Source organism: Neofelis nebulosa, chromosome 12, assembly GCF_028018385.1.
Source record: "Neofelis nebulosa isolate mNeoNeb1 chromosome 12, mNeoNeb1.pri, whole genome shotgun sequence".
Classification (NCBI taxonomy): domain Eukaryota; kingdom Metazoa; phylum Chordata; class Mammalia; order Carnivora; family Felidae; genus Neofelis; species Neofelis nebulosa.
This window is the reverse complement of record NC_080793.1, coordinates 20713331-20740869: the sequence shown is the minus strand read 5'-3', so window position 1 is coordinate 20740869 and position 27539 is coordinate 20713331. Positions and strand designations below refer to the sequence as shown.

Sequence of the window (27539 nt, the reverse complement as noted above, 5' to 3'; positions counted from 1 at the left end):
CTTCTGTACTCACAGAACCGAAGGTGTGACCAGTGGCGGGTTATCCGGGGGAACCTCCCCAGGCACCTGTTGGTGCCCCAGGCTTCCTGACCAGGAGCTGCCGGTTTCCGGCGATGGGCCATCTCCAGCTCTTCCCTACAGCCCGTTCATTCTGTTGCTCATGGCTCTGGAAAGGCCTGCCTCCTCCTGGCCGGCTTGGTTCTCCCGTCTTTGTTCTGTGTTGAGGATTACATCAGTGGCTTTGCTCCTCTCCTCTTCCAAGTGGAGGCCTGCTGGTTCCCACACCTCTCTTCCCTCAGGTCATGTGGGTAGGGTGCCTGGTTCAGAGGAGGGGCTCAGGGCACCTTTGTGGAAGGAAGGAAGCAGGCAAGTTCATGCCCATTTGGCTCTCCTGACAAAGAATCTGTCCTGGAACCTTTTAGTGAATCCTCCAGTGGTTGGTTGGGATCATTCAGGGAATTTGGGAATCACACAGAGCTGAATTTGAACCTGGGCTCCTCTGCTTGAACAAGTGGCTCAATCCCCGTCATCTCTGTTTCTTCATCCGGACAGTTGAGGTATAGAATACCTGCCCCGCAGCATTATCCTAAGGATTAAAAGAGGTGATGCGTGTAAAATACTTACTACATCAGCTGCACACCCACCGAACACTCAGGTGGTACAAATGATTACAGTATTCTCACGACATTGATGAGTTCCATGCGACACCATCTTGGCCCTCCCAGGTGGCAGGTTCCTTGGGGTATCCATCAAGTCCAGAGCAGGGCTTGACACACAAACTCCTTCTGGAACCTTCTGATTCCCATGACCACATGCCAGACTGAACTGAGAATTCTGGCCTGTGTTACAAAGCTCAGGGTCAGGCCCTTGGGAATCCCCATTTGGGACCAGGCCTTCCACACCTCCCTGGCTGCTGTCTGCGGCTGGAAGCAGCCCTGACGTGGAGGCTTCTGAGCAGGTACGAGGTCTGTCAGCCTTTTAGAATGTTAAGACAGCCAGCGATTGTCTCTGCTAGAAAAAAAGTTCCACGGCTCTATTTTTATGTTTATTGTAAATAAACTTTTACTCCCCCTACTCCCTCCCAAGAAAACCACAGCCGCCTCAGACTTTTGAAGACCTTCAAATCGAAGGCCTGGAAGAATGTGGGGGAGAAGGGCGAGTCCAGGAAGTCCCCTTAGTTGCCATCTTGTTGCTGTTGACACAGAGCGTCAGAATGGCAGCTTGTTTTTCCCTCAGTCGATGGCGGAGCCAGGCGGATTGTGTGGAAGGAGATGCTGTGGGCCTCTCTAGGAACGGAGGAGCCGCCCCCGCCCCTCATCTTTATTGGATTTCAATGAGTCTTTCTGCTCTGGGTCATATGTGCAGTGCAGGCTCATAAATGGCACAGTGGAATTTTCACTTCCTTTGTACTGAGGGCCTCAAGCACACTCCATGGCCATTGTCAACCCTGAATGAGGAAAATGCGGAAAACCTGGTAGAACTCATTTCTCCCAGGCAGCCCTGAGATTTGGAATATGACGGTTCTGCTTATGGGAACAAGCCAGTCAGAAGGTGCGGCATGGGAGGCAAGCAGAGGCTGCCTCGCCCAACTCCGCGGCACCTGAGTGTCCATCTTCACCTGGAAACCCAAATCCTGACACTTAACTCTTAAAGAGAATTGCCGAGGGCACCCAGGGCTTACAGCTGTGCCGTTGTCAGTTCAGAGGAGGGGCGTGTGGCCATGGGAAGTGGAAGGTTCTGGAAGGAATCTGGAGGCCCTGTTCTCTGAACCTGAAGCTGAGATATTTCAGACCAACACTTACTGGATTAAAAGGACACGAGGTCCTCAAGCCGACCTCGGAGCAGCCAGTTAAGTGTCCCCTCTGTGGCATTATCCATCCACATAATTTTGGTGCCCATGATGTGCCAGGCATCGTGCCAGGAGCCAGCCGGGTTGGGGTGAGCGCATGGGAGTCTCTGGCATTGTGGTGGCTACAGGGGCAACACCTTTAGAAGGGCAGTGCCCTCTTACTGATGAGACATGTACACGAGGTCAGACCCGTCTGGTGAAGTTATCTCTGTAGTTCCCAGCTTGGTAGGGAAGCATCTCTGCCTGTTTGCTCAACTTCACAGTGGCAGGCTGGGGATCCTCGGTCTCCAGGCTGGATGTTGTGTGTGTATTAAACAGGATGGCAAGGAGAAGGCCCTGGAAGTGTAAGGCCATCGTGGTGGCCATAATTGCCCTCGAGATTGCCTTGCTCTTGACTTAGGCATTGGAGCTTCCCTTTCCTCATGTGGAGGTAGCTTCTGGTTCCTGCAAATGGCTGCCTGTATTTGGAAAAAAGCAGTTAGAGAAGGAGCATATCCATCGCCACCCAGCTATAAGGGCTGGGTCTTCAGAGTAGAAGTCCCATAACTCAAGGGGTCAGTGCTGGAAGGCGGAAGTTCCTCTGACACGGAGAGGACTTTTCTTCCCTCCGCGCTTCCTCCAGACCCCCTTTCTCTCTGTGGTCTGGAGACAGGAGCCGTTTGTACAGTCCCTCAGAGGCATTTGGTTTCTCCTCATAGCTGGTTCCTCTGCCTCCTCACCCCAAGATCGTCCCGCTTGTATGCCTCTGCTGTCAAGGTGCTCACTACCTCTCAGTCGTCCTCATTCCCTAGAGGAGAATGTTCCTCTTCATCCCGAGCTCAGAGCTGCCTCCCCCTGCGTTCTGTCCCCAGGACCCAGAGGCGTGTGCTCCGCCTGCACAGGGCCGCTCTTCCCTAGGGAAGGGCAGGTTCCTGGCTCCGAACGGCCCGGCCCTGTCAGCTGCCACCACGCTCCTTCCACCTGGGAAAATACTGCCCGGCGACGTGTAAGTGTGTCAGTGACAATAATAGTGCAAAGGCTCCACATCCGAGGGCCTTTCTAGGATCGTTTCCTGATTAATTAGGTCAGCGTCTCCAAAATCAATTTCCAGTCGAGTCGCGCCGCCTGGTAGTGCCGTTGCCCGCCCAGCCGTGCGAGGGAGTTGGCGCAGGAGGCAATTCCCCGGCCTCTGACGCAGTTCAGGCCTTGTCTCTACCTGGGAAGAAAGTCACATGACGCATCTCTTCTGTGATTATCCCGACTTTTTATTTTACCTGCCCTCCCCCTCAAATCTTCCATTAAACCCCCGTAGATCCTGCTTCAAACAGGCAATTAGACTAACAACGTAATTATATCCCTCAATGCTAATTGTAACTGGTTTAGGGGAAAAACAAAGAGAAAGAGGCTTCAAAAATCTCTGGAAACGCAAAGCGGCTTTTACAGTTTCCAGGTATTTCTCGTCCCCGAGGGCCCGGGTGGCTGGCGGGCTGGCGTCAGCATCCGCGTGGCTTTGCCGTTGACCGAGACTGCCCGTCGGACAGACGCGGGCCCGTCTCCGTTCCCCTGAGCACGTGCTTGTGGCCCTCGCGTTCCTGTGCCGTGGCTCCTTGTCCCTCTGTGCTGCTTCTGGGCCTCATTTCTCTGACTCCGTGTCCCAACCACGTTTATCCTGGTAGAGCCGCTGAGAGAAGAGGGAACAGGCGAGGAGGTCGAAAGCGTTAGAGGAAGTGACGTGGCTTCTGGTCCGTGTGATTCTCCCTCGGGGGTGGGGGGTGCTGGGGAGGGCTGGGCAGAGCCGGACCTGGTCCCGGGGTTCGAGGGTGTTTTGTGACAAGGGTGCTGCAGGGAGACATCTCCTGCCACCCTGCCTGTTCTCAGTGTTTTCTAAGTCTCTTCTCTGGGCCAGGCCCTGTGCTTGGTGAACAGGTCTCCGTCCCTGCCTCGGGGCCACCCATGGCCTGGGGAAGGAGACAGGCAGGTAATTGAACAGTGGGGCCATTGGGCAGCAGGGGACCTCAGAGGGGATCCGACTTTGCCTTGGGTAGCTGGGTGGAGCTGGGAGGTGGAGGAGGGCGGCTGGGGATGTCAGGACGTTTCCTGGGTGCAAGTGATTCTAAGATGGGCCCCAGCAGATGGGGAGGAGAGTGAACAGGCGGTGAGCAAGGGAGCCCTGGTGTGGCCGGAGCAGTAGGTAACGGGAGCTGAGAAGGAGCATGGTTTTTACCTTTGCAGGAGGAGGGGAGTCAGTGAAGGGTCAAAAGAGGGGAATGATAGGGTCAGACTTATATCCTAGAAAGACCAAATAGGCTATGGGTGGGGGTTCTTTGGTCAGAGGGCCTTGAATAGAGGCTGGATGGAGGTCTGTTTGGAGGCTTTTCAGGAGTGCTGACTGCCTGAGGATCTGCCTGTCAAGATACAGATGGACTAGCTGTGTGACTTCAAGGTGGTCACTTGACTTCTCTGAGCCCCCTTTCCTTACCAGAGTAAAGTGTGGATGGTCATAGTTATATTCCATGTTGTAGGGAGCATATCAGAAACAAAATGTGTAAAGGTCTGGCCCAGTGCCCGACATAGAACAGACATCAAAACAGTACTTTTGAATAGGGAGCATGAACCTGGATGGCCGGGCACCCTTTTTCCAAAACAGACAGTACCTTCTCCTGTCAACTGTAGCAAGTCACCGAGGAGGGGACCTCGGGCAGTCCTGCGTTGATGGACTTCTCTTGGGAATCCCAGCAATAGGAGGTGGCTTTTCAGTTATATGACTTTTTCCATCTTTGGAGTTGAGTCCCAGGCTCCGGCTTCACGCCTCAGAACAAGCGTGGATCTGTGCCATTTTCTTTTTCTCAGAAACAGGGTTTCCCAGTTTGCTGATCGAATCTGCTGACGACGTTTCCTTTAGGGTAATTGTAACTCACGATGCCACTTCGAAGCCTGGAGGCTTTCTCATCTTTTAGACATCCAGGAGCTTGGAACCTGACTTCCTTCTTAATTTTTTTTTTCGTTTTTTTCCCCCAATTTTATTGGGAAACCGTTGACACACATCACTGTATAGTTTATGGCGTACAGCGTGATGGTGTGATTTACATACGTTGTGAAATGATTACCACAATAGGTTCAAGCCAACATCCATCTTCTCACATAGATACAATAAAGAGAAAAAGAAAAAAAGGAAAATAACTTTTTTTCTTGTGATGAGATCTCTTAGGATTTATTGTCTTCATTTTCCTATATACCATATTGCAGTGTCAGCCATAGTCCTCATGTTGTATATTACATCCCTAGTATTTATTTGTCTTACTAGTGCAAGTTTGTACCTTTTGACCCTCTTCCTCCAATTCTTTCTCCCCCTCCCCTCCAGAGCTCTGGTAACCAAAAGTCTGATCTCTTTTTCTGAGTTTGGTTGGTTCTTCCTCCCTCCCTTCCTTCCCTCCCTTCCTCCCCTTCCTCCCTTCCTTCCCTTCCTCTCTCCCTTCCCTTCCTCTCTCCCTTCCCTTCCTCTCTTCCTTCCCTTCCTCCCTCTCTCCTTCCTTCTTTCCCTCCTTCCTTCCTTTTCTTTCTTTCAGATTCTACATATAAATGAAACTATACAGTATTTGTCTTTCTCTAACTTATTTTGCTTAGCTTACTACCCTCAAGGCCTATCTGTGTTGTCATGAATGGTAGGATTTCTTTTTTTTTTTTTTTTTTAAATGGTCAAATAATATTCGCTTGTATGTATATGCTGCAGCTTCTTTATCCATTCGTCCATCAATGGACACTTAGGTTGTTTCCATGTCTTGGCTGTTGTAAATAATGCTACAATGAACATGGGGTGCTGATAACTTTTCGAGTTAGAGTTTTCATTTCCTTTGGATATATTGCCCAAAGTGGAATTGCTGGTCATATGGTGGTTCTATTTTTAATTTTTTGAGGAACTTCCATATTGCTTTCCTTAGGGGTTGTACCAATTTACATCCCCACCGACAGTGCACAGGGGTTCCATTTTCTCTACACCCTTGCCAGCATGTGTTATCTCTTGTCTTTTTCGATGGTGGACATTTGGACAGATAGGAGGTGATATCCCATTGTGGTTTTAATGTGCATTTCCCTGATGACTAGTGATGTTGAGCATCTTTTCATGGACCTGTTGGCCTTTTGTGTATCTAGAGAAATGTCTCTTAGGTCCTTTGCCCATTTTTAAATTGGATTATTATTTATTATTATTATTATTATTATTTTTTTTTTTTTGCTGTTGAATTATAGGAGTTCTTTATATATCTTGGATATTAACCCCTTATCAGATGTATGTTTTGCAGATATTTTTTTCCCATTCTGTAGGTTGTCTTTTCACTTTGTTGGTGTTTTTTTTTTTTTTTTTTCTGTTTTGAAGGTTTTTAGTTTGATGTCATCCCACTTGTTTGTTTTTGATTTTGTTGCTTGTGCTTTGTGTATCCTCACTAAAAAATCATTACCAACACCCGTGTCAAGGAGCTTTATTCCTATCCTATGTATGTTTTCTCCTAGAAGATTCATGGTTTTAAGTCTTGCTTTTAAGTCTAATCCATTTTGAGTCAATTTTTGTGGGTGGTATAAGATACAGGTCTGGTTTCATTGTTTTATGTATGAATATCCACTTTTCTTAGCACCATTTATTGAAAATACTGTCTTTTTTTTTTTTATTCTTCAGTATTCTTGGTTCTCTGGTCAAATACTAGTTGACTGTACATCCTTGGGTTTATTTCTAGGCTCTTGATTCTGTTCCATTGGCCTATTCATCTGTTTTTATGCTGGTGCCACACTGTTTTGATGACTATAGCTTTATAATACAGCTCGAAAACAGGAAGTTGATGGCTCCTGCTTTGTTCTTGTTTCTCAGGATTTCTTTGGCTATTTGGGGTCTTTTGTGGTTCCGTGGAAAATTTGGGAGTGTTTTTACTACTTCTATTAAAAATGTCATTAGAATCTTGATAGGGATTGTGTTGAATCTGTGGAATGTTTTTGGTAGTAAAGTGGGTGTTTTAACATCAATTCTTTCACATCAATGAACACAGGATACGTTTCCATTTGTTTGTGTCTCCTTGGATTTCTTTCGTCAATGTCTTGTCATTTTCAGAATGGAGGTTTTTCACTGCCTTAGTTCAATTTATTCCTTAGTATAAATTTTATTTTATGCCATAGTTAACACTTACTCCTAAGTGCTTTATTGTTTTTGATGCTATTATAAATGGGATTGATTTCTTCCTTTTTTAGGAAATTTGTTGTGAGTTTACCGAAATGCTTCTGAGTTCTGTCTGTTAATTTTGTATCCTGGAACTTTACTGAATTCAGATCTAGTAGTGTTTCGGTGGAGTCTTTAGCTTTTCTATATGTAAATTCATGTCATGTGCAAATGGAGACTGATTTTCTCCTATCCAGTGCTGATAGACTTTCTTCCAGTAAATGTTTTCAAGCTTTTGTGGCACTGGGTTTGGGCCATGCAGTTCCAGGTGTTCTGGGCCTGGGTTTGCCATCAGTTATGCGGATGGGGCGTTTTCATTAAAATTTCCATTAACTGGTTTTTTTTTTTTTTTTTTTTTTTTTCATTTTAAGCCAGTGAGCAATTTATAGATTCATTAACTTTTTACTACACTTGTGAAGCCAGGAAGAGGGGAATAAAGGAAATGAAATATTTGGTCCTCAACGTTTCACTAAAAGATGGTGGCCCTTAAATACGGAGGACAAAAAAAGCTAGGTAATTAAGGCCAGTCTGAAGAAGTGTTAGGAAGTGCTGTATCTTCCAGAAGGATCCAGAACTGGAATCTCCTGGTGGGGAGGAACACCTCTTTCAGCCCTCCCACCCCCACCCAGTAGCTCATCCATCTTTTCCTTATAACTGCTGATTATTTTTTCACCAGGTGGCTGTTCCCCCTCTTATGGCATGCCTCCCCACGGGAGCCCACCACTTCTGGGCAAACTCTGGCTGTGAACATACTTCTTATATGGTGGTGTAGTTTGACTCCTTACAGCTCTCTCATTTTATTTCCTTTTGGCAGAGTTAGGTGCGGCAGGATGGCTGAGTGTGTGGGCTTTGGGGCTACAAAAGCTTGATTTCAAATACCGGCCCTGTTGCTTAAACTAGCTGTGTGATTTTGGTCAAGTCACTTCCCCTCTCTGAGCCTCAGTGTCTTGATGTATAAAATCACAATAGTATCAGGAACTCTGGGAAGACCCAGAAAAATGGCAACAGTATTCTTCACTGCACAGTTAAGTGGTGAGGAGAAAACAGGTTGGTTTACTAATGATCTGTGGCCTACATGCACATTTCAGACCGTGCCATGCGGTGGGACTGCTCCTGTGAACATTCTCACTTGGATCCCTTCCCTAGCCTAGCAAATCACTGCCCTTCTCAGGGCTTCAGTTTCCCCAGCTGTAAAGTAGATGAATAATTCCCAGTTAATGAGGATGTTGGAGGAGTTCAAACATACTTAACAAGCCTTTTAGAGTTGCTGGCACATAATAGTATCTCAGTACACAGCAGCAGTCGTGGGGGTGTTGTGGTTGCAGCTCTGTACAGTGTAAAAACCTCAGTCTCAGGGTCTGCTCTACGAAAGAGGCAGTAGGCTGAGCAGCTTCAGGGGGAGCTTGGACTTCCCAGGGGATGGGTGTGTACCTGGGTTTAGCCACCGTGTCTATGCAAGTGATCTCATCCTTGAGGACAGACTGTAAACGATGTCTTCGCAGAGTCGCACGTCTTCATTCTGGGGAAAGATAGCATCCCACCTTTTCCCAGTACCTTCCTTCATAGATGTGCGGCATGTGTCAAGTACGATGAGTTTTTCCTCAAAAGCAGTGACGATAGAAAGCTAAGCAGAAAGGAGGAAACCTATTGGAGCCACGCAAGCAAGTGCCTTGGGAAGTACCACATATGTATGTCATGTTAGCATATGTGAAGTTATACAGAGAGTTTTGGTTCTATTCTTAGCATTTCGCTTCGGTACCTAAGTATCTTTCTTACAGCTCTCCATCGTTCATGAACATCTGTTCTGATGGCTTTGTAAATAGTTACCTTTTCACGTTGTATGTATAGAGCGTTTCCTGGGTTTTATTATAAATAGTGCAGTGGACCTCTTTGGGCATGAATTCTCGTCCTTCTTTTGTATGATATTCATAGAATCTGTTCCCCAAAGCAGATTACTGGGTCAAAGGATATGAGAGTTGGCAACACAGTTAGACAAAGGCAGCAGCGGACGTGACAGCTGAGGGCACACGGCTGCTTTGGAGTTTCTTGTAGAAGAACCCCATTTGGGAGAGTTGACATGCACAGTGCTGCCTTCGCATCTTCTGTCTTAGCCGAGGCTTGTAGCTGCTGCTTGTTTCGTTTGCCCAAAGACTCTGGGCCGAGTCATGAGCTGGAAGCTGGAATACTGATCTGTGTGTGCCTCGCCTAAAATACACATTCAGCCCCATGATTGCGAAACCCCACGCCGGACCCAACAAGGGAGCGATAAGACCAACACTCATGAAAGGGGCTTGTTGATTGTATTCAGACACACGTGACCTTGCACCTGTTCCTTCCACCCCGACCTTTCTTTTCCCTCCGTATATCAGGACTTCTGGCTCAAAAGACTGTGCAGTGATGAGAAAGTACTGTGTGTTATGTACTGAAGATGTTCTCTATGAAGTCAGGAAGGGAGAGTCTAGCCTAATTCTGAATAAAATGGTGGTGGTTGTCTGGTATAGGGGAGGTCAGTGCTTTGGGTAGACTTCTGAGAATTGTGCGATATCTTTACATGTCTCCACTTAACTGATAAGTCATTTGACTTTCTAGAATTTCTCTGTTTTAACTAAATATAGGCATTTTCCATATTCCATTTTCCATTTTCCATATTCCATATATCCATATTTGGCTGTGAGGTTTGCTAACTGTTGGTACTCTGGTGCATCGACTTTTGGAGATGACTTTTGTGGTGATGGAGAAATGACAGTGACCATGAAGGCAGTGGCAGCCGTTACTTACAGAGCATTTACTGTGCCAGGCACTGTTCTAAGTGCCTTACATTTATTACCTCTTTTTACCACTTCATGATTTCATTAAATCAATTCATTTCAGGAAAGAGAAGCCAGACATGGAATCTTGGAAAGGGAGATGAGAGCCAGGAGGGGGAAGAAACTTACTATTTGTCTTAGAAGAAGTCACGGGGTTGACTTCTGACCCTGCCAGCAACTACTGACTTTGGGCAAAGTCCCTTCACCTCTGCCCCTCTCCTCTGAAATGGAAATCATGACTCCTGCATTGTAAAGAATTAAATGAAGTAATGGATGTAAAAATCCTGTTGATCACTAGACAGATGTGAGGCATTGAAGGATATGTTATTCCTACCTCACCCCAGACTCAGGCTTCTGGGAACCTGAGCCATTTTCCCCGTTAAGGATGCTGCGTAGATGTTTTCTCTGTGCTGGGCTGTGTGCTGGGCGCTAGGGAATCCAGAGGCATGGCTCCTACCCGAAGAAGATGTATGCTCTAGCCTGGAAGACAGGTCATAAAAAGATGACTGAGTGTACCAGCTGGTTGATCAATACCATTTGAATGGCCCAGGCAATAAGTGCTTTAAGAAAACAGGGGAGGGAGATTGGTCCTGTGGCTTGGGGGAGGTGGGAATGGAGCCATCAATGAAAGGGAAGGGCCCTTTCTTCCTTTGCAGAATGTACTTTGAAAGCAAGCCTTTGGCCACAGCCAGGACAAAGAGGTTCGTAAGGCTGAGTCTGTGCCCTGTGGAACAGGACCACTCTTGTCTTTCGTGATATGGTTAAGAAAGCAACACCATGAAGTTCCAGTGTGGATTTCGAATAGAGGCCCTGAAGGTGGAAAGTTCTGGTGCCCTAGGAGCATTTCCATCTCAGCCCTCCAGCTGGCCTCAGACTTCGGTACCACAGAGCCTCCACTCCTGACCCCTGTGAGCATTGTTCCAGATCTGGTCAGGAGATGCTTCTGGAGTGTCTCCTGGTTGCTTGGGTCTTCTGAGTGATGGGTTGGGAAAAACTAGCCTTCACATCATAAATTTGCTGTCCATTGTAGATTCTGAGCAAAGACTGGAAGTAAAAATATGCCGGAAGGCCACCCAAACATCCCACGCGTTGGGAGTCTGGGACTGGGTGGCTGGACGTCCATTTCTCAGACTTTCAGGGTCCCTTCAGGTCTGAGTTGTGACTCTGCTGGCTAGTGCAGAAGATGACACAACTCTCAAGGGAAGACAGTCCTTGCCCTGAGGAAGTTACAGTCCATATGGGAAGCTAGACTCAGGGACAGACCCCTTGCTGAGCTGTGTGTCCTCCACAAGCATCCTGATCTGAGCTGCTCAGCTGTTGGGTTGACCCGGACTCCATCCTTTCCTTGCCCCTGCTGTGCTCTGAATTATAAGGAGCCGCATTTCCCAGGTGCCCTCGCCCTCCGGACCTCAAGTAGTTGGGCCAGAAGGATGCCCAGCAAGGAGATTGGAAGATGGGAAGAAGGGCCAAGCCCAGGCTGTTTCTCCCCACTCGCTCTTGCCTCTTGCCTCTTGCCTCTTGCAGTGTCTTCTGTGTAGCTACCTCTGGGATCCACTCCCATTGGGCGGCCCTTGCTGAACAGCCCCGACTTCTGTAACACCATCTCTTCCCTTTCTCTCTCCATGCTACTCCTTGGTTGCCTTCCTGTCCCCTGTTTGACTTCTCAGCCCATTCATCACCTGTGTCAAATCTCTATATTAAATTGCCTCCATTTTAAATACCTAGATGGCCTTCTCTTTTTCTGGGTCAGACCCTGTAGGACCTACCTTACCACCCAGATCAGGTCCCTTAGAGTATTTGACTGTTTCCACTCTGAATAATCCCATGGAAGCCATTGTAAGATCATGGCTGTGCTGATGAATTTAGGGTACCAGATTTCTTTTCCCCTTGCAAAGAAAACAGAATTATAGAATAATTTCAGAATAATCTGGCTGTGTAGATTTCTCAGTAGGCACCCACTGGGATGTGAGGAATTACAGTGTTTCTTTTCTTCATGGGCCTTTCATCTGGTCGGAAAATGCATGAGCTCCTTCCTTTCCAACTATGTGAGGGACTATTTTGATTTTTGAAAAATTCATGCAGTCATTCTCCCCCTCCCTCTATTTGCCTGGGCTGTTGATCTTGTGATATATTTATAGAGATTGTGGTTGGCTGACCAGGAGTTATTTTGCAATAGGAATTTGTAAGATTTCTACTTCGAGCATGTGTTCCAGACTTCTCTTTCTTTAAAAAGAGAAAAGTCTTTCTTGGAGCATCCACTTTGTCCTCCTATAATTATTTTTGTTTCACAACCAAAGTAAGTTCAGTGTTTTATGCAGTTTTTTCTCTTTCTTTCTTTCTTTCTTTCTTTCTTTCTTTCTTTCTTTCTTTCTTTCTTTCTTTCTTTCTCCTTCCTTCCTTCCTTCCTTCCTTCCTTCCTTCCTTCCTTCCTTCCTTCCTTCCTTCCTTCCTTCCTTCCTTCCTTCTTAGTTTCTTGTGTGTATTTCTTTTGTTTCTGGTCTTCTGTCTTCTTTGGTATCCCTTTACCAAATTTTAAGAGGCTGAATTTTAAGAGGCCACAGCTCCTCCTTCATATAGGGATTGTTTTGCAAATGGGAACGTGGTACCCGATAAAGGGTGCTTTGGGGGCCAGGAGACCCCAGCTTCTGTCTAAAGGGAGGGTGTTGGAATAGTTTAGGGGGAGCAAGCCAGCTACCATCCCCAGATTTACCATGCTCACTGCAGACATCCGGAATCAGTCACAGCACTCTCTTCAGCTGAGCTCTGATGTGGCCCCAGAATCCACCTCAACGCGTTGCCCCCCAGGGGCCACTACTAATCGAATAGAATTGGCACTGAAAATACAACCTGTTTGCCATTCTTGGACTAGATGATTCCCTAGACCCCATTCGTCACCATGGTTCTCTGATTATTGGCAATAAGGTTCCTTTATGTTTTAAACCAACTGCTTGACCTTTATTAAGCCCCTTCTGTATGCAGCATAGCCTCGGGAGCTGTGGAGCCACAGAGGAGCCTTGAAAAGCTAGCCTTGTGGAAATTTTGCCTTGTGGAAATTTTGCCTTGTGGAAATTTTGCCTTGTGGAAATTTTGGTTGGGAACAAAGCTGCGGAGAGTGGTGATGTTTCCCTGGTGCTCAGGCAGGTTGTCCCTATGGCCAAGGATGGCTTCGTGGGGCAGGGCCTGGGACCCAGCTGGTCAGTGGACTGCAGTCTGTGTGGTGAGACAGCATGAGCAAAGACAGAAACACCAGAATCAGCAAGTTTCAGAAGTAGGAGCGTCCTCAGAACCCATCTGGCCAAAGTTCTCCAACTTATAGGTAGGGAAACTAAGGCTCAGAGGAAAACAGGACTTGCCCACATTTTAATAAATGATAATTTGATGCCTAAAGTTCAATAAATGCTAAGTCATTTTAATTGTAAACATTTATATATCGTTTACTATCTACCAGGCATTGTTTTGGGAGCTTTGTAAATGTTAGCTGATTTAGTCCAAAGTATCCTTGTGTGGTGAGCAGTATCATGATCCCCATTTGGCAGATGAAGAAACTGAGTCTTACTCAGAGGGTTAAGTGACTTCCTCCCTGTCACATGGTTTGTAAGTGGTGGAGTCGGGACTTGAACCCAGGCCATCCAGCTCCAAATTCTATGCAGGGAGGCACTGTGCCAAGTAAATTCTGCTGAAGGGATCAGAATATGTTTGGGTTTCTTTGTTTCTTGAATGTATTAATTTTACTCACCACCATCAGGGTAATCATAATGACATCATCCAGATCTGTGGCTCAGGTAGCCTTGTTAACACTAGCTAAGAATTTTACAGACTTTATACCTTTTTATCCACCCAGCAGTTGTGTTTCATGGGGATTTTTCCCCTCTGTTTTACATTGGGGGAAACTGATGCTGTGAGGCGATGTTTCTTGAGCCTGGTCACGGAGCTACATCCTGGCAGGATTTGAACATAGGCTGCCTGCCTCCAGATGTGAGAGCTGGAAGGCTTCTGAGAGGCCGTCAGTCCAGCAGCCTCCCTGGACAGGTGGACAGAGGGAGGAGGGCAGAATTCGCCCATGCCAGCATTCAGGGGGAGGGGTCTTCTGGTGTGGGGATGCTGCTATTCTGGGCATGTCAGTGTCACCGTGGCCCTGTCACAGAAGGCCCAAGCCCTTTACTTTGGTCCTCCTTGAAGAGGTTTGAGGATAGTCTTTTCCTTTACTGACTTACTTAAAAATACCTAAGGAGGTGACTTTGAAAAACCCTGTCCCCCAATTCTGGGTTCAATAATTGGAGCTTGCAGTTCTCTCTAGTTATAATCGTTTTTTTTTTTTCCTCTCTTGAAGCAAAAAAGTCTTTCTTTTTTTTTTTTTTTTTAACTGCCCCCCCACCCCCCGCACCACTTCCTGCTGATCTGAAGCGAATATTTATCACATATTTAATGAGTAATCTGAGTCTTGGCTTGGTGAGGCTGTACCAGGACATGGTTTATGGCTGATCTGGTTTTAACTCGCTCCAGGCGGTTTTCCCTGGAGTTTTCTGTAAAATCATAAACCTGGAGAGAGAATTTTTGTGGAATCCAGTCACATGACTCACTCTTTTGTAAATTGAGAGATTAACTGTGTGACTGTAAAGAACTGAGACGCATTTCTTTTTTGAAAAGAAAACAAACAGGGCAGCATTTATGCACCCAGAGGAGCGTGTCCACTCTTAAAGACGGGGAAGTCACTCGCCAAGGTCACCCCTCCGGGCCTTGGAGGCAGCATGGCATAGGGTTTGAGAACACGGACTCGGAATCAGAGCATCTGGGTTGGGGCCTGGCCGAGCGTCTTTCAACTGGTCCCTGCACCCTGCAAGCCTCTGGGACCTGACCTGGCCCACAGGATTGGGGACTGTCCCTACCACCCAGGGTGGTTGTGGAAATTACTCAAGACGGTATACCCCGTGCTTGAGCCCAGGGCTGGAATACAGGAAGGAGGTGCTCAATAGATGCTGGCTGCTCCGGGATCACCAGTATTGTCCCTGTTGGAGGCCCTTTATGCTGGATTAATAGTACAAGCTGGCGCTGTGTGGCTGTGAAGGCCCTCCCTTAAGCATGTGACTGATTAGCTCACTTAGTCCTTAGAATGGCCCATGAGCTGGGCACCAGCATCACACCCATTTTACAGAGGGGGGAACTGAGGCACTGAGAGGTCAAGTCACTGAGAGGCGAGGGTCCGCTAGCAAGTGGCAGGGCTTGTGTCCCACCTGACTCCCAGTGACCGCCACCACCGCTGCTGGTGTTTTGCTTCACAATTTAGTCTTGGAGCCTGAAGGCTTCTTTTGACCGCTGGTCCTGGGGGGAGAGACCAGGCCTCATCTGGCCTTGGCTGAGGCCTCAGCTGACCCTCCCTCGATGCTGGCATCAGCCCCCCTGTCGGGTCTTAATGCCTCCATGTTGCCTGCTCCAGCTGCCTTCTGCAGACACAACTCTGACCATGTTTCTCCCTGCCTAAAGCTCTTTGTGTTGGGTGAGAGGTGGAAGGGAACTCCCCATAGTTTCTCTGTAACTTTCCTATAAATACAGGGTTATTTAAAATTTTTTTTTTAATGTTTATTTGGTTTTGAGAGAGAGACAGAGAGAGAGACAGACAGAGTGTGAGTGGGGGAGGGGCAGAGAGAGAGGGAGACACAGAATCGGAAGCAGGCTCCAGGCTCTGAGCTGTCAGCACAGAGCCCGATGCGGGGCTCGAACTTACAAACTGCGAGGTCATGACCTGAGCCGTGGTCGGACACAACCGACTGAACCACCCAGGCACCCCTACAGGGTTATTTTAATATAAAAAATTAAAAAAATATAAAAAATATAAAAATATATAAAAATTATTTTTAAAAATCCCATAACCTTGCTGGACCTGACCCCAGGAACAGCTTCACCTTTTTTGATGTGGCCTTAGAACTTGTGATCTGCCCCCTCTGGACGAATAGAATTTGCATACATTAAACAACCAGGAATTCTCACGGATCCTTTAGATCCATGTGTGGATTGTGGGCTCCAGCTGTGCTGGCACCAGTGCCCTGGGATGAGACCGAGTCTTGGGGTCCGGCATGAGTCCCGCATGGCCGCCTGGGGGAGGCTGCGGCCTCTCCTGTCTGACGTCAGGACGCCGCCCTCCTTCTAAGGTCCTTGGGTCAGGCCCCACTTCTGTCTCTCCTGGGTGCCCAGATCTGTGCACAGAGATCAGGTCCTCTGCACACAGTCGAAGACAGACCAGCGTTCCTCAATAGCTGCCTTTATTTGTATGTTTTTAAACCTGTCATTTATTGAGTGACTGCTGTGTGCCAGCTCTGCCCCACATGCTCTCCACACACTGTGTTAGGTGATCCTTGGCGCTCCCAGCAATCCTTTGACCCAGAGTTTTGTCTCCTCCACTGCTGTCCCCAACTGTTGCCATCTATTCCCTGAAAGATGACAGTGGCCTCCATGCTGGGCTCCCTGCTTCCATCCTGCAGCCAGTGGTTGCTTTTGGAGGTGCATGAACCTTCAGGAAAGCCCATGAGCCTTGGAGTGAAGCCCAAACCCCTGTGCCTGGTCTGCATGTGCTCAGTAATCACCAGCTGTTGATGGTATGACGGGGACAGTAATGACGAGGTGGTGGCAGTGATGATGACGATGTCAGCATTAGGGTCCTCTGGTCCATCTGGCTGTCCACCAGAGGGAGAAGAACCTGCCTACCCCTGGCAATGACTGTGAAAGGAACAAAACTGTACTGGTTCCATTCCTAGGAAATCTGATTTATTTCTTGACCACATGACTTCAGACAACAAGGGCTTGGGGAGGGGCAGAAGGGCATTGTAATGAAGAGGAATAAAGACATTGGTCATTTCTCTTTGTTCTCCCTGGTGGTTGGAAACTTGGCCAGTTGATGACATGTCTGGGCCTCCCTTGGCCTCTGGGCTCCGGACCGGGGTCTAATCAGGAGTTCCCTATGTGAACCTGGGCATGTCAGTGGGCTGGTCCCTTTGTCCAGGGGTAAGGCCTTCAGAGAAGGCTGTGGCCCTGCAGGCTTCAGTGACCCAGGCTTCCCTGCTGGGCAACATGGGGCCCTTCTCTTTGCCCTCTGGCACTCAGCTTGTGTTAGCTTCATTTGCATCTAGACTGTACATTCTCCCTATTGAGCCAGAGCTCTGTGTGCCCTGTTCCAGCCTCCCTCCCTCGGGGAAGCTCTTCCGACCCTGCAGTCTCCTTGGATCCTGTTGTCAAAGATGCTTGGGGAACCTAGGCCTTTCTCTTGAGAGCACATATCTCGGTTGGAAATTATAAGTTGATAGTGTGAAATAATTAAGCAATCACTGCCCATCTCCCTGACTGTTCTTGTGGCTGTTGTGTCCCCAGTAACAACCCTGATGTCCTGCACACACAGGCACTTAATAGCTCGTATCGGGGTGAATGATGAGGAATGAGGTCTGATTCGGCATCAGTTTCCCACGGCCTTTCTCAGAATCACATGTTTGCTGTGCATTCTATGAATACCCATTGAAAGATGCACTTCTTTGAACTCAGAGCCTTCTCTGGCAGCCAGCTCCCACCCCTCCAGCTCGGATCCCTGAGTGGTCTGTGGCTTTGAGTGACCACGTTCAGGTAGAAAGCAAATACAGAATTAAAAACCAGGCATCACGTGCTAGAAGCGTATCACTGAACGTGATGTCAGAAACAGGGTCTAATTAGGGAATTTAGAATATATTTCGTTTCCTGGGAGCGCTATCCTCTTTGTAACATGCAAAGCTGTTGTTTGGTGTTGGCACAGTCACCCTTCATAGATGTTTTTCAAGAATGAAAAAGCAGGGGTGGCCTTTGCTTGAGTTGGGGCCTGGTGGTTCAGGAGGTGAATAGTTGATCTACATTGTTTTGGGCCAGGTTTGCCTTGTTGCTTCTAGACCTGAAGGGCCAAGTGTGTAGAGGAAATGGCCATTGACTGGGGTGAGAAGATGTGCGAGCCCTGGCCAAGTCAGGGACCTGCTGTGTGGCCTTGGGCAAGTCACTTGGCCCCTCTGGGTCGTTGGCTAATTCTTGGGCCAAGGGGGATAGTTAAACTGCAGTGTCTCCTGAGCAGGGTTTGGGGGAGGATTTGGTGTCGCGTGACGATCCGTGTCAGGCGTGTGACTCATCTTCTCATGTACCGGAGAGACGATTCCTGTTTTCTTGGTGTGGAGGCCCAAGATTTTTGGTGTCTTCCCTGACTCTTACTTTCTGTCACAGCCTAGATCCAGTTCGTCAGGAGGTCCTGCTGTTCTACCTTCCAGTATATTCAGAACCCACTTCCTTACCCCCTTGCTGCCACTCCCCTGGTCCCAGCCACACCATCTTTTACCTGGCCTCCTGCCTCCTTCGACCTTTGCCCCTGGTCCATTCTCAGCTTAGCAGCCAGAAGGATCTTGTAAAAATGGAAGTCAAATGATGTCACTTTGCCAAAACCTTCCGGTGGCACTCTAGGGTAAAAGCCAGAGGCCTTCAGTGGCCGCCAAGACCCCACGTGGGCCAGCCTCCCGTACCTCTCCTCCTCTCGTCCTTGCTCATGGCACCCTTGCTGTTCCTGGAGCACACCAGGCACACTCCTGCCCTTGGGTCTTTGCACTGGTCATTCCCTTTGCCCCAGATACCAACTCCCTTACCTTCCATTGTTTGCCTAATGACACCTGCTCTTCTCACCTTACTTAAAACTGCAGCCTGTGGCCCCTCCCTTGGCCCAGCATTCTGACTGCCCTTCCCCTTCTCTGTTTTCCCCTCACGGAACTGATTCCTTTCGAGCATATGATACATTTTACTAATTGATTACACCTAATGCTTCTGTCTCCTCCGAGTTGAATGTAATCCCCGTGAGGGCAGGGATATACCCCAACTGCCTAGAACAATGTCTGGTGTATATAGAAGGAGCTCACTAAATACTCACAGGATGAACAAATGACTTTCTCCTGATTTGAGTCTTGTGCCTCAGTGGGACAGACAGGAAATTCCAAGTTAAATTTTGGGGATCCACGGCTGCTGTTGTTTTTGGAACCCACTTGTCCTCCTGTCCTCTGGAATAGTAGGAGACGTAGAATGATCCTCTAGGCAGGGTCTGCTTCTCACTCATGAGTGCAGTGCCTCCTCCAGGCTTCCAGGTCAAGTGCACTTGGCTTCCCTCAGTGCTGAGGCTGAACGTCTTCCTACAGGGTCAGTTGTACCTGTTAGTAATATAAAACAGTATTTTTATATTCAAACATATGCACGTGTGAAGTACACAGGCTTATTTTGGAGTATTGTGCACTTGATACTTGTGAATATAACATTCATGTGAATTAAGAGAGACGAGGAGACTTGAAAGGCATTTGGGCATGTGGGGAACTTCTTTTCTCTCCTGAGTTCACATTCACTTTTCCCTTCCAAGGGAGGAGAAAGCCAAGAAGTAGTAAATGTTGGGTATTTGGAATTGTCCATCAGTGGATTTGAGTTTGTCCACCCAAAGCTGAGCACAGTAGGCTTTCAAGGAATATCTGTTGAATGAATAAAGGAGTGAGTGATTATTTAAGATCAGTTGTTGTACTTCATCCTAGTTGCCAATGCAGATCATTTATTCATCGAAGCAACTTCATTGTCATTGTTTCCCGAGAAATAACCTAATGGATTCAACCATATTTGCTGAATGTTTGCCGTGTGTCAGGCCCCAAGCTGGGTGCTGGAGTCATGGCCACGTGTGGAATGTGGTCTTTGTCCAGTAGGAGCGCCCGGCCTGGGGGACATTGGTGCTCCAGGAACTGTGGATCCCATCCCATAGAGTTGGTAAGAAGTGCTGGTGATGGCGTGTTAGGAGTGTTGGGGGAACAGTGAATAGGGACACGTCAAATCTGGCGGGGGAGATGGGGGGAGTCATTGATGTCTCCCAAGAGGAAGCAGTTTTTGCATTGCAGTAGGGGAGGGAGAAGGCAAGATCCTAATTATACCACCATGGGAATGTGCTGTATCGGGTCTGTCTTGGGCTTAACTGGCTGAGGCACCCATTTTGGAGATGCCCTCTCCAAGATGGCGGCCCTCCTCCATCCTCTCAGGGCTCAGGGGACCATGAGCACCCACATTCACAGTGGTACCTCAGCCTTGCTGAGCCTCTGGCTTGGTTCTCTTATCGCAGAAAGGCATTTCATTCTTCGAGATCAGGCAGCCAGGACCCAAGGAGCTGTTTTCCTCCATTGTGCAAGCATGACAAATCATTAATTTTTGATTGATTTGCTTAGAATTATGGGCGCCCCAGCATTCTTTCCGCCGCTGAACAGCTGTATAACAAATGAATATATCAGTGTGCACAAAAGATTGGAGATCTAAGAGAAGCAATTACGTTGGCCACCCTCCCCCACCCTCACCCCTTCCCGGGCAATGAAGGGAGGAAATTTTTACCAGAAATTCCTCAAGTGGCTTTAAAAAAAAAAAAAATGCCTTTTTATAATTGAATTAAATCTTTATCTCTTTATCTTTTGCAGCAGATTTCCAAACACATACCAGTTCCCCATGTGCTTGGGTTCTATCCATCCAGGAGGACTCTTTAATAATGAAATTTCAACTCGTGAATTAAAACCAAAATGAAAAAAAGAAAAAGAAAAAAAAAAAAAAGGAGCAAATTCTACCCCTCCTTTTTGCCTTTTTTTTTTTTTTTTTTTTTTTTTTTTTTTTTGGGTTGCTGCTATTCCTTTAAGATTTTGGAACCGTACCAGTGCACTAAATGTGACCTCCATAACTTTTAAATTAAGAATTTATGCTGGCTTGAAATTTATGAAATATTTCAGCATGAAAGAAAGCCTTTTTCCCTCAGGAAAATTGAGCAATAAATCACAGCACTGTGGATTTACTGCCCTAGAGCCAGCGAGAGATAGGATTTTTTTTTTTTTTTTGCTTCATTCTGAAAAAAAAAAAAATGTAATCATATAAGACAGCTTAGCTGCTATCCTCCTACTCTCTAGAATTTTTAATTTCAGCTGTTTCTGCTTGGATTTATTTCCAATATTCCTGCTCGGCTTTTCAATTTCCTCAGTTATTAAATTTTAATTCAGTGCATTAGCATTTAAATTAAAAAAGGGTTTATTTTATCGAAATCGTTGGCCAGCCCCCATCCCCGTAGCACACGAATTGCCTGTTTCTGCCATTTGCACAAAATGTGAAATGCAGCTAATGTCCTACAACTTACATTTGCACAAATTCAGAAATAAAATTTCTGGGTTTGGAATAATATTTTCTTTCCAAGAAAATCCTTAATAAGAGAATGGAAAAGAACAACTTAACATTCATTTGGGAGGGAAGAGGAGGGTCGAATGAAACCGAAAATAGCTTTGCCCGGGTCCTAAGGAGAAACTGGTGTAAAAGGAGAAATGGATGGGGTGGGCAAAGGGGGCCAGGTGCCCTTGTGGAGAGCTGGGGTGTGTGTGGATGCCTGTACCCCCACCTTGTAAACGTGAGGAGGAGGGTCTCTCATGTGCCCACTGTGCCCCGCCCCATTTCACTTGCCATAGAGGGGCTTGGTTAAGATTGGATCAGCTCCATACAGAGAAACAGAGATGAAGGGTGGCAGGAGACCTGATTTAACTCTCATGCCTCCTGTCCCGTTTCTACCAATGAGAACCTCAGGTCCATGGAAAAGGAAGGAGCCTGCCCAAGGTGAGACCCAGACAGAGCCAGACAGAAGCTGCATCTATAGGAGCACATGGTCCATTGGCAGCTGGATTTCCATTGTTCAAGTGGGTACTACAGATACCTGGCCTGTGTTTAGTACCTAGTACTTAACAAGTACTAAGTACTTACTTCTCAGTGTATTTGGTATCGTTTTGACCAGCCCTTCAGAGGAAGCCTCAGAACTGTGGGGTCTGGTGGATGCTAATGAGATGCTGGCTTGTAGCATGGGATTTGGATCACTCCCTGAGACAGGCCGGGTAGACCCCTGGAGCAGAGCAGGTCGGCCCTGCCCCTCGCTCATCTGCCGTGCAATCAGTACTTAGTCCGTGCTAGGTACTTTTACACGCGTTACCTTATTTATCAGAAGTCTCGCCAGTCCTAGGAGATAGTCCTGGGGTTGGCATATTGCCATTTTGCACCTGAGGAAACTGAGGCCTTGAGGGTGCAGGTGGCTTACCAAGAATCATACAGCCTGGAAATGGCAAAAGCAGGGCTCCAAACTCAAGAGCATCTATTGATGCCAGACCCCGTGCCATTCATCTTCAATGCAAATTGAGAAGCAGGTCCGATTACCCTGGGTAAAAGTGAGTTAGTTGGTGGTTTAGGTTGAATCTTAGGAAATGGCTGGTATTAGACCACTTGGAAAATGACTGTCAGAGGTTCAGAGGTTCAGCTTAATTCAAGCAGTAAGTAGTTGTGAGGATGCAGACAGAGCTCGCCTGGCATCTCACAGATCTCTCCACCTGAAGGTCGGCGCCCTCAGCACTGTGGGCTTCCGCTGGGGCTGGGAGGGCCCCTCGCGGCTGGTCTGGACTCAGCCAGGCCCAAGTGCCATGATTGACGGGAGCTGTGATATGAGCACGTGCTTTCTCGGACATCTCTGCCTTGCGCCTGTCGTCCACCAATGCGCCCACCCGCATCAGCTCCGGTAAGCGGCCACGTCACATCTGCCCAGGTGGCCCTCGGCCCTCGGCCCTCCAGCGGCTGCGTTTCCTCTGCCGCACCGTCTGAGTTTCTGTGCAAGGATTTGTTTGGACAACTGAACATTTTTAGCATTTTGTCTTTGTTTTATAAAAATTGGTGGAAAACAAAACTGAGAGTTGCTGTTGGTGGCAAAAGCACAAGTATCACAAACATTAAAAGGGAAACGTAGGTGGAGATGATAAGGTGTGCCAGAGACAGAATCTTTTCTCCTACCTGGTGTCATGTTCACTGTCCTCATGTGATCAACCCTGGGTGAAACGGGGAAGGAAAAGGACCCCCCCCCCCAAAAAAAAAGACAACATGAAAATATGTATGAAATGCTAGAAATACATGGCCCAGAGTTGAGTCTGAAAGAGGAGAGATCATTTGGGATTTTATAATGTTTTAAAGCTCTCTGGGGCAGAATTTCCACCCTTTACCACTTCTGCCTCTTAGGATATGAAGATTAAAACAAGTTCTTCCCATTCACTTTCCATAGAAGTTTTGGGGAATGCAAGATGTCGGAAAGAGGCTGTAATTGATCCCATTCTTTTGCTCCCAGTGAAATAATATGCAAACCATTTTCCGCTTTCTTGTTTCTTCCACTGAAGTAATACACCAGCATCCCATTAATTTCTCCCTCCCAAGCCTCACGTTTCTACCTCCTTACTTGTCCTTCATCTTTGCATTTCCCCGGTCGGGGCAGTGGGGGCTGTGTGGGTTTCCTTCATTTCCCGATTGGCTCCTCTTCTGAATGTTGGCGGGAGATAAAATATCCCAGAGCTGAGCGAAGAGGGCACCGGAGTGACCCAGACCTAGGCTTGTAGCTGTGGGATGTTGGATAAATGACTTACATTCTTGGACTCTTGTTGCCTCACTTGTAAAATGGGGATATTGTGTATGTATGTTGGGGGACCGACCCATCAGGAGGACTGAATAAGAAGCATTAAATGTGCCGACACTGGCGCCTGATGGGAAGTTAGCTGGGGGAGGGAGTCTGGACACCCCTGGGGGCCAGGCTGGAGGGCCGAGCGTAAGGCAAGACGGAGCAGCGGGCACTGTGGAAAACGAGGTATGGCAGCTCTAGCTGGCTGTGGTCATGTGAGCCTGAGTGCTGCTTTCACATGCTGAAATCCGGCCTTCTTTGGGTGAAATCCTTGGTGTTTTTACATACTGACCGCATTGAAGTCCACCATCTGGTTTTGCCGGTTTGCATCTTCTTGTAAGCGCGCTCATCCAAAGGTGGCTGCTGTTGTCTTTCTTTTAGGTCCACAATCCTGAAATTCAAAAACCTTGAAAGCAGAAAGATGTTTTGTAATTGGTGAGGTGGCACAAGTTGGCCTGGAGGGAGAAGAGACTCATTCCGTCTTCACTGAGCTTCTGTAGGGCTGACCGCATACGTTTCACTCTGGAAGCATCACTGTGTGCTTGAGTCAGGGTCGGGGGGTGGGGTGTCTCCCCAGACCTTGCCAGGGTGTTTCAAAATACAGAACACATGCGCTACATTACCTTTCTAAACTTGGAAGGATTCTGAATTTGGAAACACATGTGTGCCAGAGTTTTGAACCCGCATTATTCTAAGTGTGATTACTATTATTGTAAATGCTTTGACAAAGCCAGGAAAACGCATCTTCGACCAGTGCGTCCTTCCCATATCTGCAGCCTACTTCAGCTTCTGCATAGAGGTCCCCCCAGTACCAGCCTAGTGGTCAGGAACCCCAGGTATTGGTCATTCAGTCCTCATGAGACTTCAGGCAGCTCCCTCCTGGCTCAGGCTCTGGGTCTCTCCATCTGAACCAGAACTTTATGATTTCTGAAATTTTCATTTGGTCAGCCTTATCTCCCTGTCCACCCCTACCCCACCCCCACCCCCAAATAAAAAGAGATTAAGAACCAGTACTCTCTTGTCTCTCCCTGCTAGGAGGGTTGGGGGACAGAATATTTTAACATAATAGGATTTTCCCCCTCCGGTTGGTAGGAATAAATCTGCGGCTACTGTTTTATTGGAAATCCCAGATGAAAATAAAAATGGTGCAATTCAATCTCAGATTTAGCTGGTTACTTACTTTTCACTGAGTCCCCAGGGCCCTGTGGTTGCTGGGTTTGTGTTGGCAATGGGTGCTCCTCTGGATTTAAAGGGCCAAGCAAATTCCGGGGGAGGGGGCGGGGGGGGTGGGGTGGGTGGTCTGACTCCCTCTTACCACTAGGGGCAGATTTTCCCCACCTGGAAGAATGGAGCAGGGGTTTGTGCTAGCTCTCCCTTCTGTCTGGAGGCGGGTGTCGAGGGGGAGCTTGGTGGGGCATCAGTGGGTAGAGTCTGTGGTTTTCCCCCATGGCTGATGGAGGTGTTTTGGGTTTCTTTTGCAGGCTGACGGAGCCAGTGCAGCTGGAAGGAAAAGCACGGCGAGCAGGTACGCTCCCCTTGCGCATGGCTGTCCCCTTCCCTGCCCGCCCGCCCCCCCCCCCCCCTTCACAGCTGACAGCCACCTCTCTCTGGTCCTTCCCTTCCCCTGAAAGGGGGTGGGTGTTCCAGGCCAGCTCCCTTGGCTGAGAAGTATCCATACTTCCCCGGAGGATGTGCGGTCGTGGTCAGCACTTCCGAGCCCCACCGCTCCAGCCCCTGGTACCCTCTCTGAGCAGCCACGAATGGACCAAGGATGACTGGGTTCTGAACTGGCCTTTGGGCGCTCGAGCTGGGGGAATTATGGTGAAGCACAAGACTGGGCAGAGGACCGGGCTCGAATCCCATCTCGGCTGCCGTGCAGTGACCTCCAGAGCAGTCTGCCCATCCCATCCTAGTCTGGAACTCGTGGCCCAGCTTGAGTCCTGTGCTCGTCTCCCTGAACCAGCCCCCCCCACCCCAACAACAGCAGGGGGAGGGGATACTCTGTGTAGCCAGACCAGGGCTGTGTCCTCACCCTGGGAGCTGGCAGGAGTTTGGACGGGGGGGAGGGGGGGGGAGGGGGGGGTCCCTCAAGGAAAGCTGGGCGGTCATTCTCGAAGAAGGCGGGAAGAGATGCTGGATAGGCCCATGCTGCAGATGTCTGCCTCTGGTGGTGGCACAGGCAGGCACTTGGTACATGTCAGCGCTGTTTCTGCTGTCACCGTGTTCCCTCAGGGAGGGCGGAGCTGGAGTGGCCAAATGACCTTTACGGGGGCCACTGGAGATAGGAGGAAGGCAAGGGACAGACGAGAGTTGGCTCTCCAAGCCACACACACCAGATGTGGACCGGGCTCTAGGATTACCTACTGGAGTTGGGGTCAGAGTATGAACGCCAGGCAGAGGAACTTTCCTTTTAGTCCACAACTCGTTCTTTAGAATGTTAAGAGATTTTTGTAGAAAAGAGAGGGTCTGTGGCCAAGTGAGTGTGAAGGACAGTGGGTTCAACAGAGGCAACAGATTTCTTTGCTGTGGGTCCTTTTCAGTCTCTCACCTGCTCACGCGTGCGCCTGACAACATCTGGGATGAGAATTCCGTATTACTTCCAAGTTGTTTAACTGTGGAACCCTTTTATTGAAAGTTTGGCTTGGAGCAAGTGTTCCTTGGAACGCGCTTCGGGAAACGACGGGGAGCCATTGCTCTTTGAGAAAGAGTCACATGTTTGGCTCTGTGGTTTGGGAAGATCACCCCAGCAACCGTGTGCAGGGTGGATTGGAGGCGGCTAGAATGGAGGCAGAGATACCGGGCCAGAGGTCACCGTGACCCACACCACCCAGCACGGCCCGGCTCCCAGCCGCTTCCCCGGTCTCCTCATGTGTCCGGCTCCGCCTTGCTCCCCCTGACCTCCTCTCAGTTTATCTACCCCCCTAAACCAGGGGTCGACCAGCTTTACCTGTAAAGGGCCAGATAGTAAATATTTTTACAGTTTGAAGGCCATAGGTCTCTCTGGCAACTTCTCTGCCACATCAGTGCCTGTGAAAGCACCATAGGTGATCCATAAATACCCAGTCTGTGGTTTGCCAACCCCTGGCCTCACCTGACTCTTGCCTGAGAGCCTTTCCAGCTGCTGTTCCCTTTGGCTGGAATGTACTTTTCTCTGATCTTCCTTCACGTCTTGACTCCATCCTCCCCTGGGAGAAACCTTCCCTGCACCTCTCCTTCAAGGGCCTGTGGCCTGTGGCCTGTGTCCCTCGTAGGCTGTTCATGCTCTGTATTTATCCCACGTATTTGTGTAATTTTCTCTGCCTCTCCCCTTAGGGTACCAGATCCATAGGCAGAAACCCCTAGCAGGCACTCAGTGTTTGGGGGACGGATATCCTGAATGAGATGGGAGATGTGGGGATGATGTGGGGGTGGGGGGTAGACCACCAGGCTCAGGCCTGTGAACGCTGGCAGTGACACCTGTGGCTGGCAGCTGCCCAGCGCCTTGTGTTTGGCTGCTGGGCCCCTGGTCGTGGGATTTCGTGTAAGAGCAGTACATGGGGCGGCGGCAGTCCCTAGACTGGGGGTGCCTGGAAGTGCTTCCTGGATCGGATTGTCACGACTGGAAGGGGCCTCGGAGCTTGTCCAGTCCCACCCTCTCCCTGGACACTTGGGGAGGGACGGCCCTGCTCAGGGTCTTGTGATGAATAAGTGATGTCAGGCCTCGAACCTGCTAAAGCAGGGTGCTTTCCCCACTCAAGAGTGCTGTGCTGGAGTGAGGGTCTGGCCAGCCTCTCCCACTGACCCCCATGTTTATTGAGCAGCTGTTCTGCTAGGCCCAGTGCCGTGTGTTAGAACTCAGACGGATTCAATGCTAAAGTAGTCATCCAGCAGACTCTTGAGTGTGGACAGAGGACGAGCCTCCGTCTGTTTTTCAGGACTTTCATGCAGGTGTAGTTCTTGCCCTCACTTTGCGATGCGTGAGTTTCTCCCACACCAGGTCAGAAGGCCACAAGCAGGTTTCCCCATAGCAGCAGTGGCTGCCTGAAGTTCTGAATTGAGTCTTACCAGCCTCAGGCTGCCGTCAGAGGGAGAAGAGGTACCTGGCCTGGTCAGGGGAGGGGGGGATGGCACGTGTACCATCAGTTTGCCCGGCCTCAGTAGCCTGGGCTTGCACATACTCTGTGACAGAGCGCCGTGGTATCCCCACAGTGCCAGAAT

General features: G+C 48.6%; 1 protein-coding gene across 5 annotated transcripts in view; it reads left to right on the top strand.

Annotated features, from left to right (window-relative positions):
- The window catches only part of ZNF618 (zinc finger protein 618), a 180379-nt gene that overhangs the window by 77812 nt on the left and 75028 nt on the right, over positions 1 to 27539 (top strand). For all 5 annotated transcript variants that reach the window (XM_058694421.1, XM_058694420.1, XM_058694422.1 and 2 more), the window contains exon 2: positions 24824 to 24867. In XM_058694421.1, coding sequence (XP_058550404.1) covers positions 24824 to 24867 — 44 coding nt within the window. The remainder of the gene's footprint in view (positions 1 to 24823; positions 24868 to 27539) is intronic.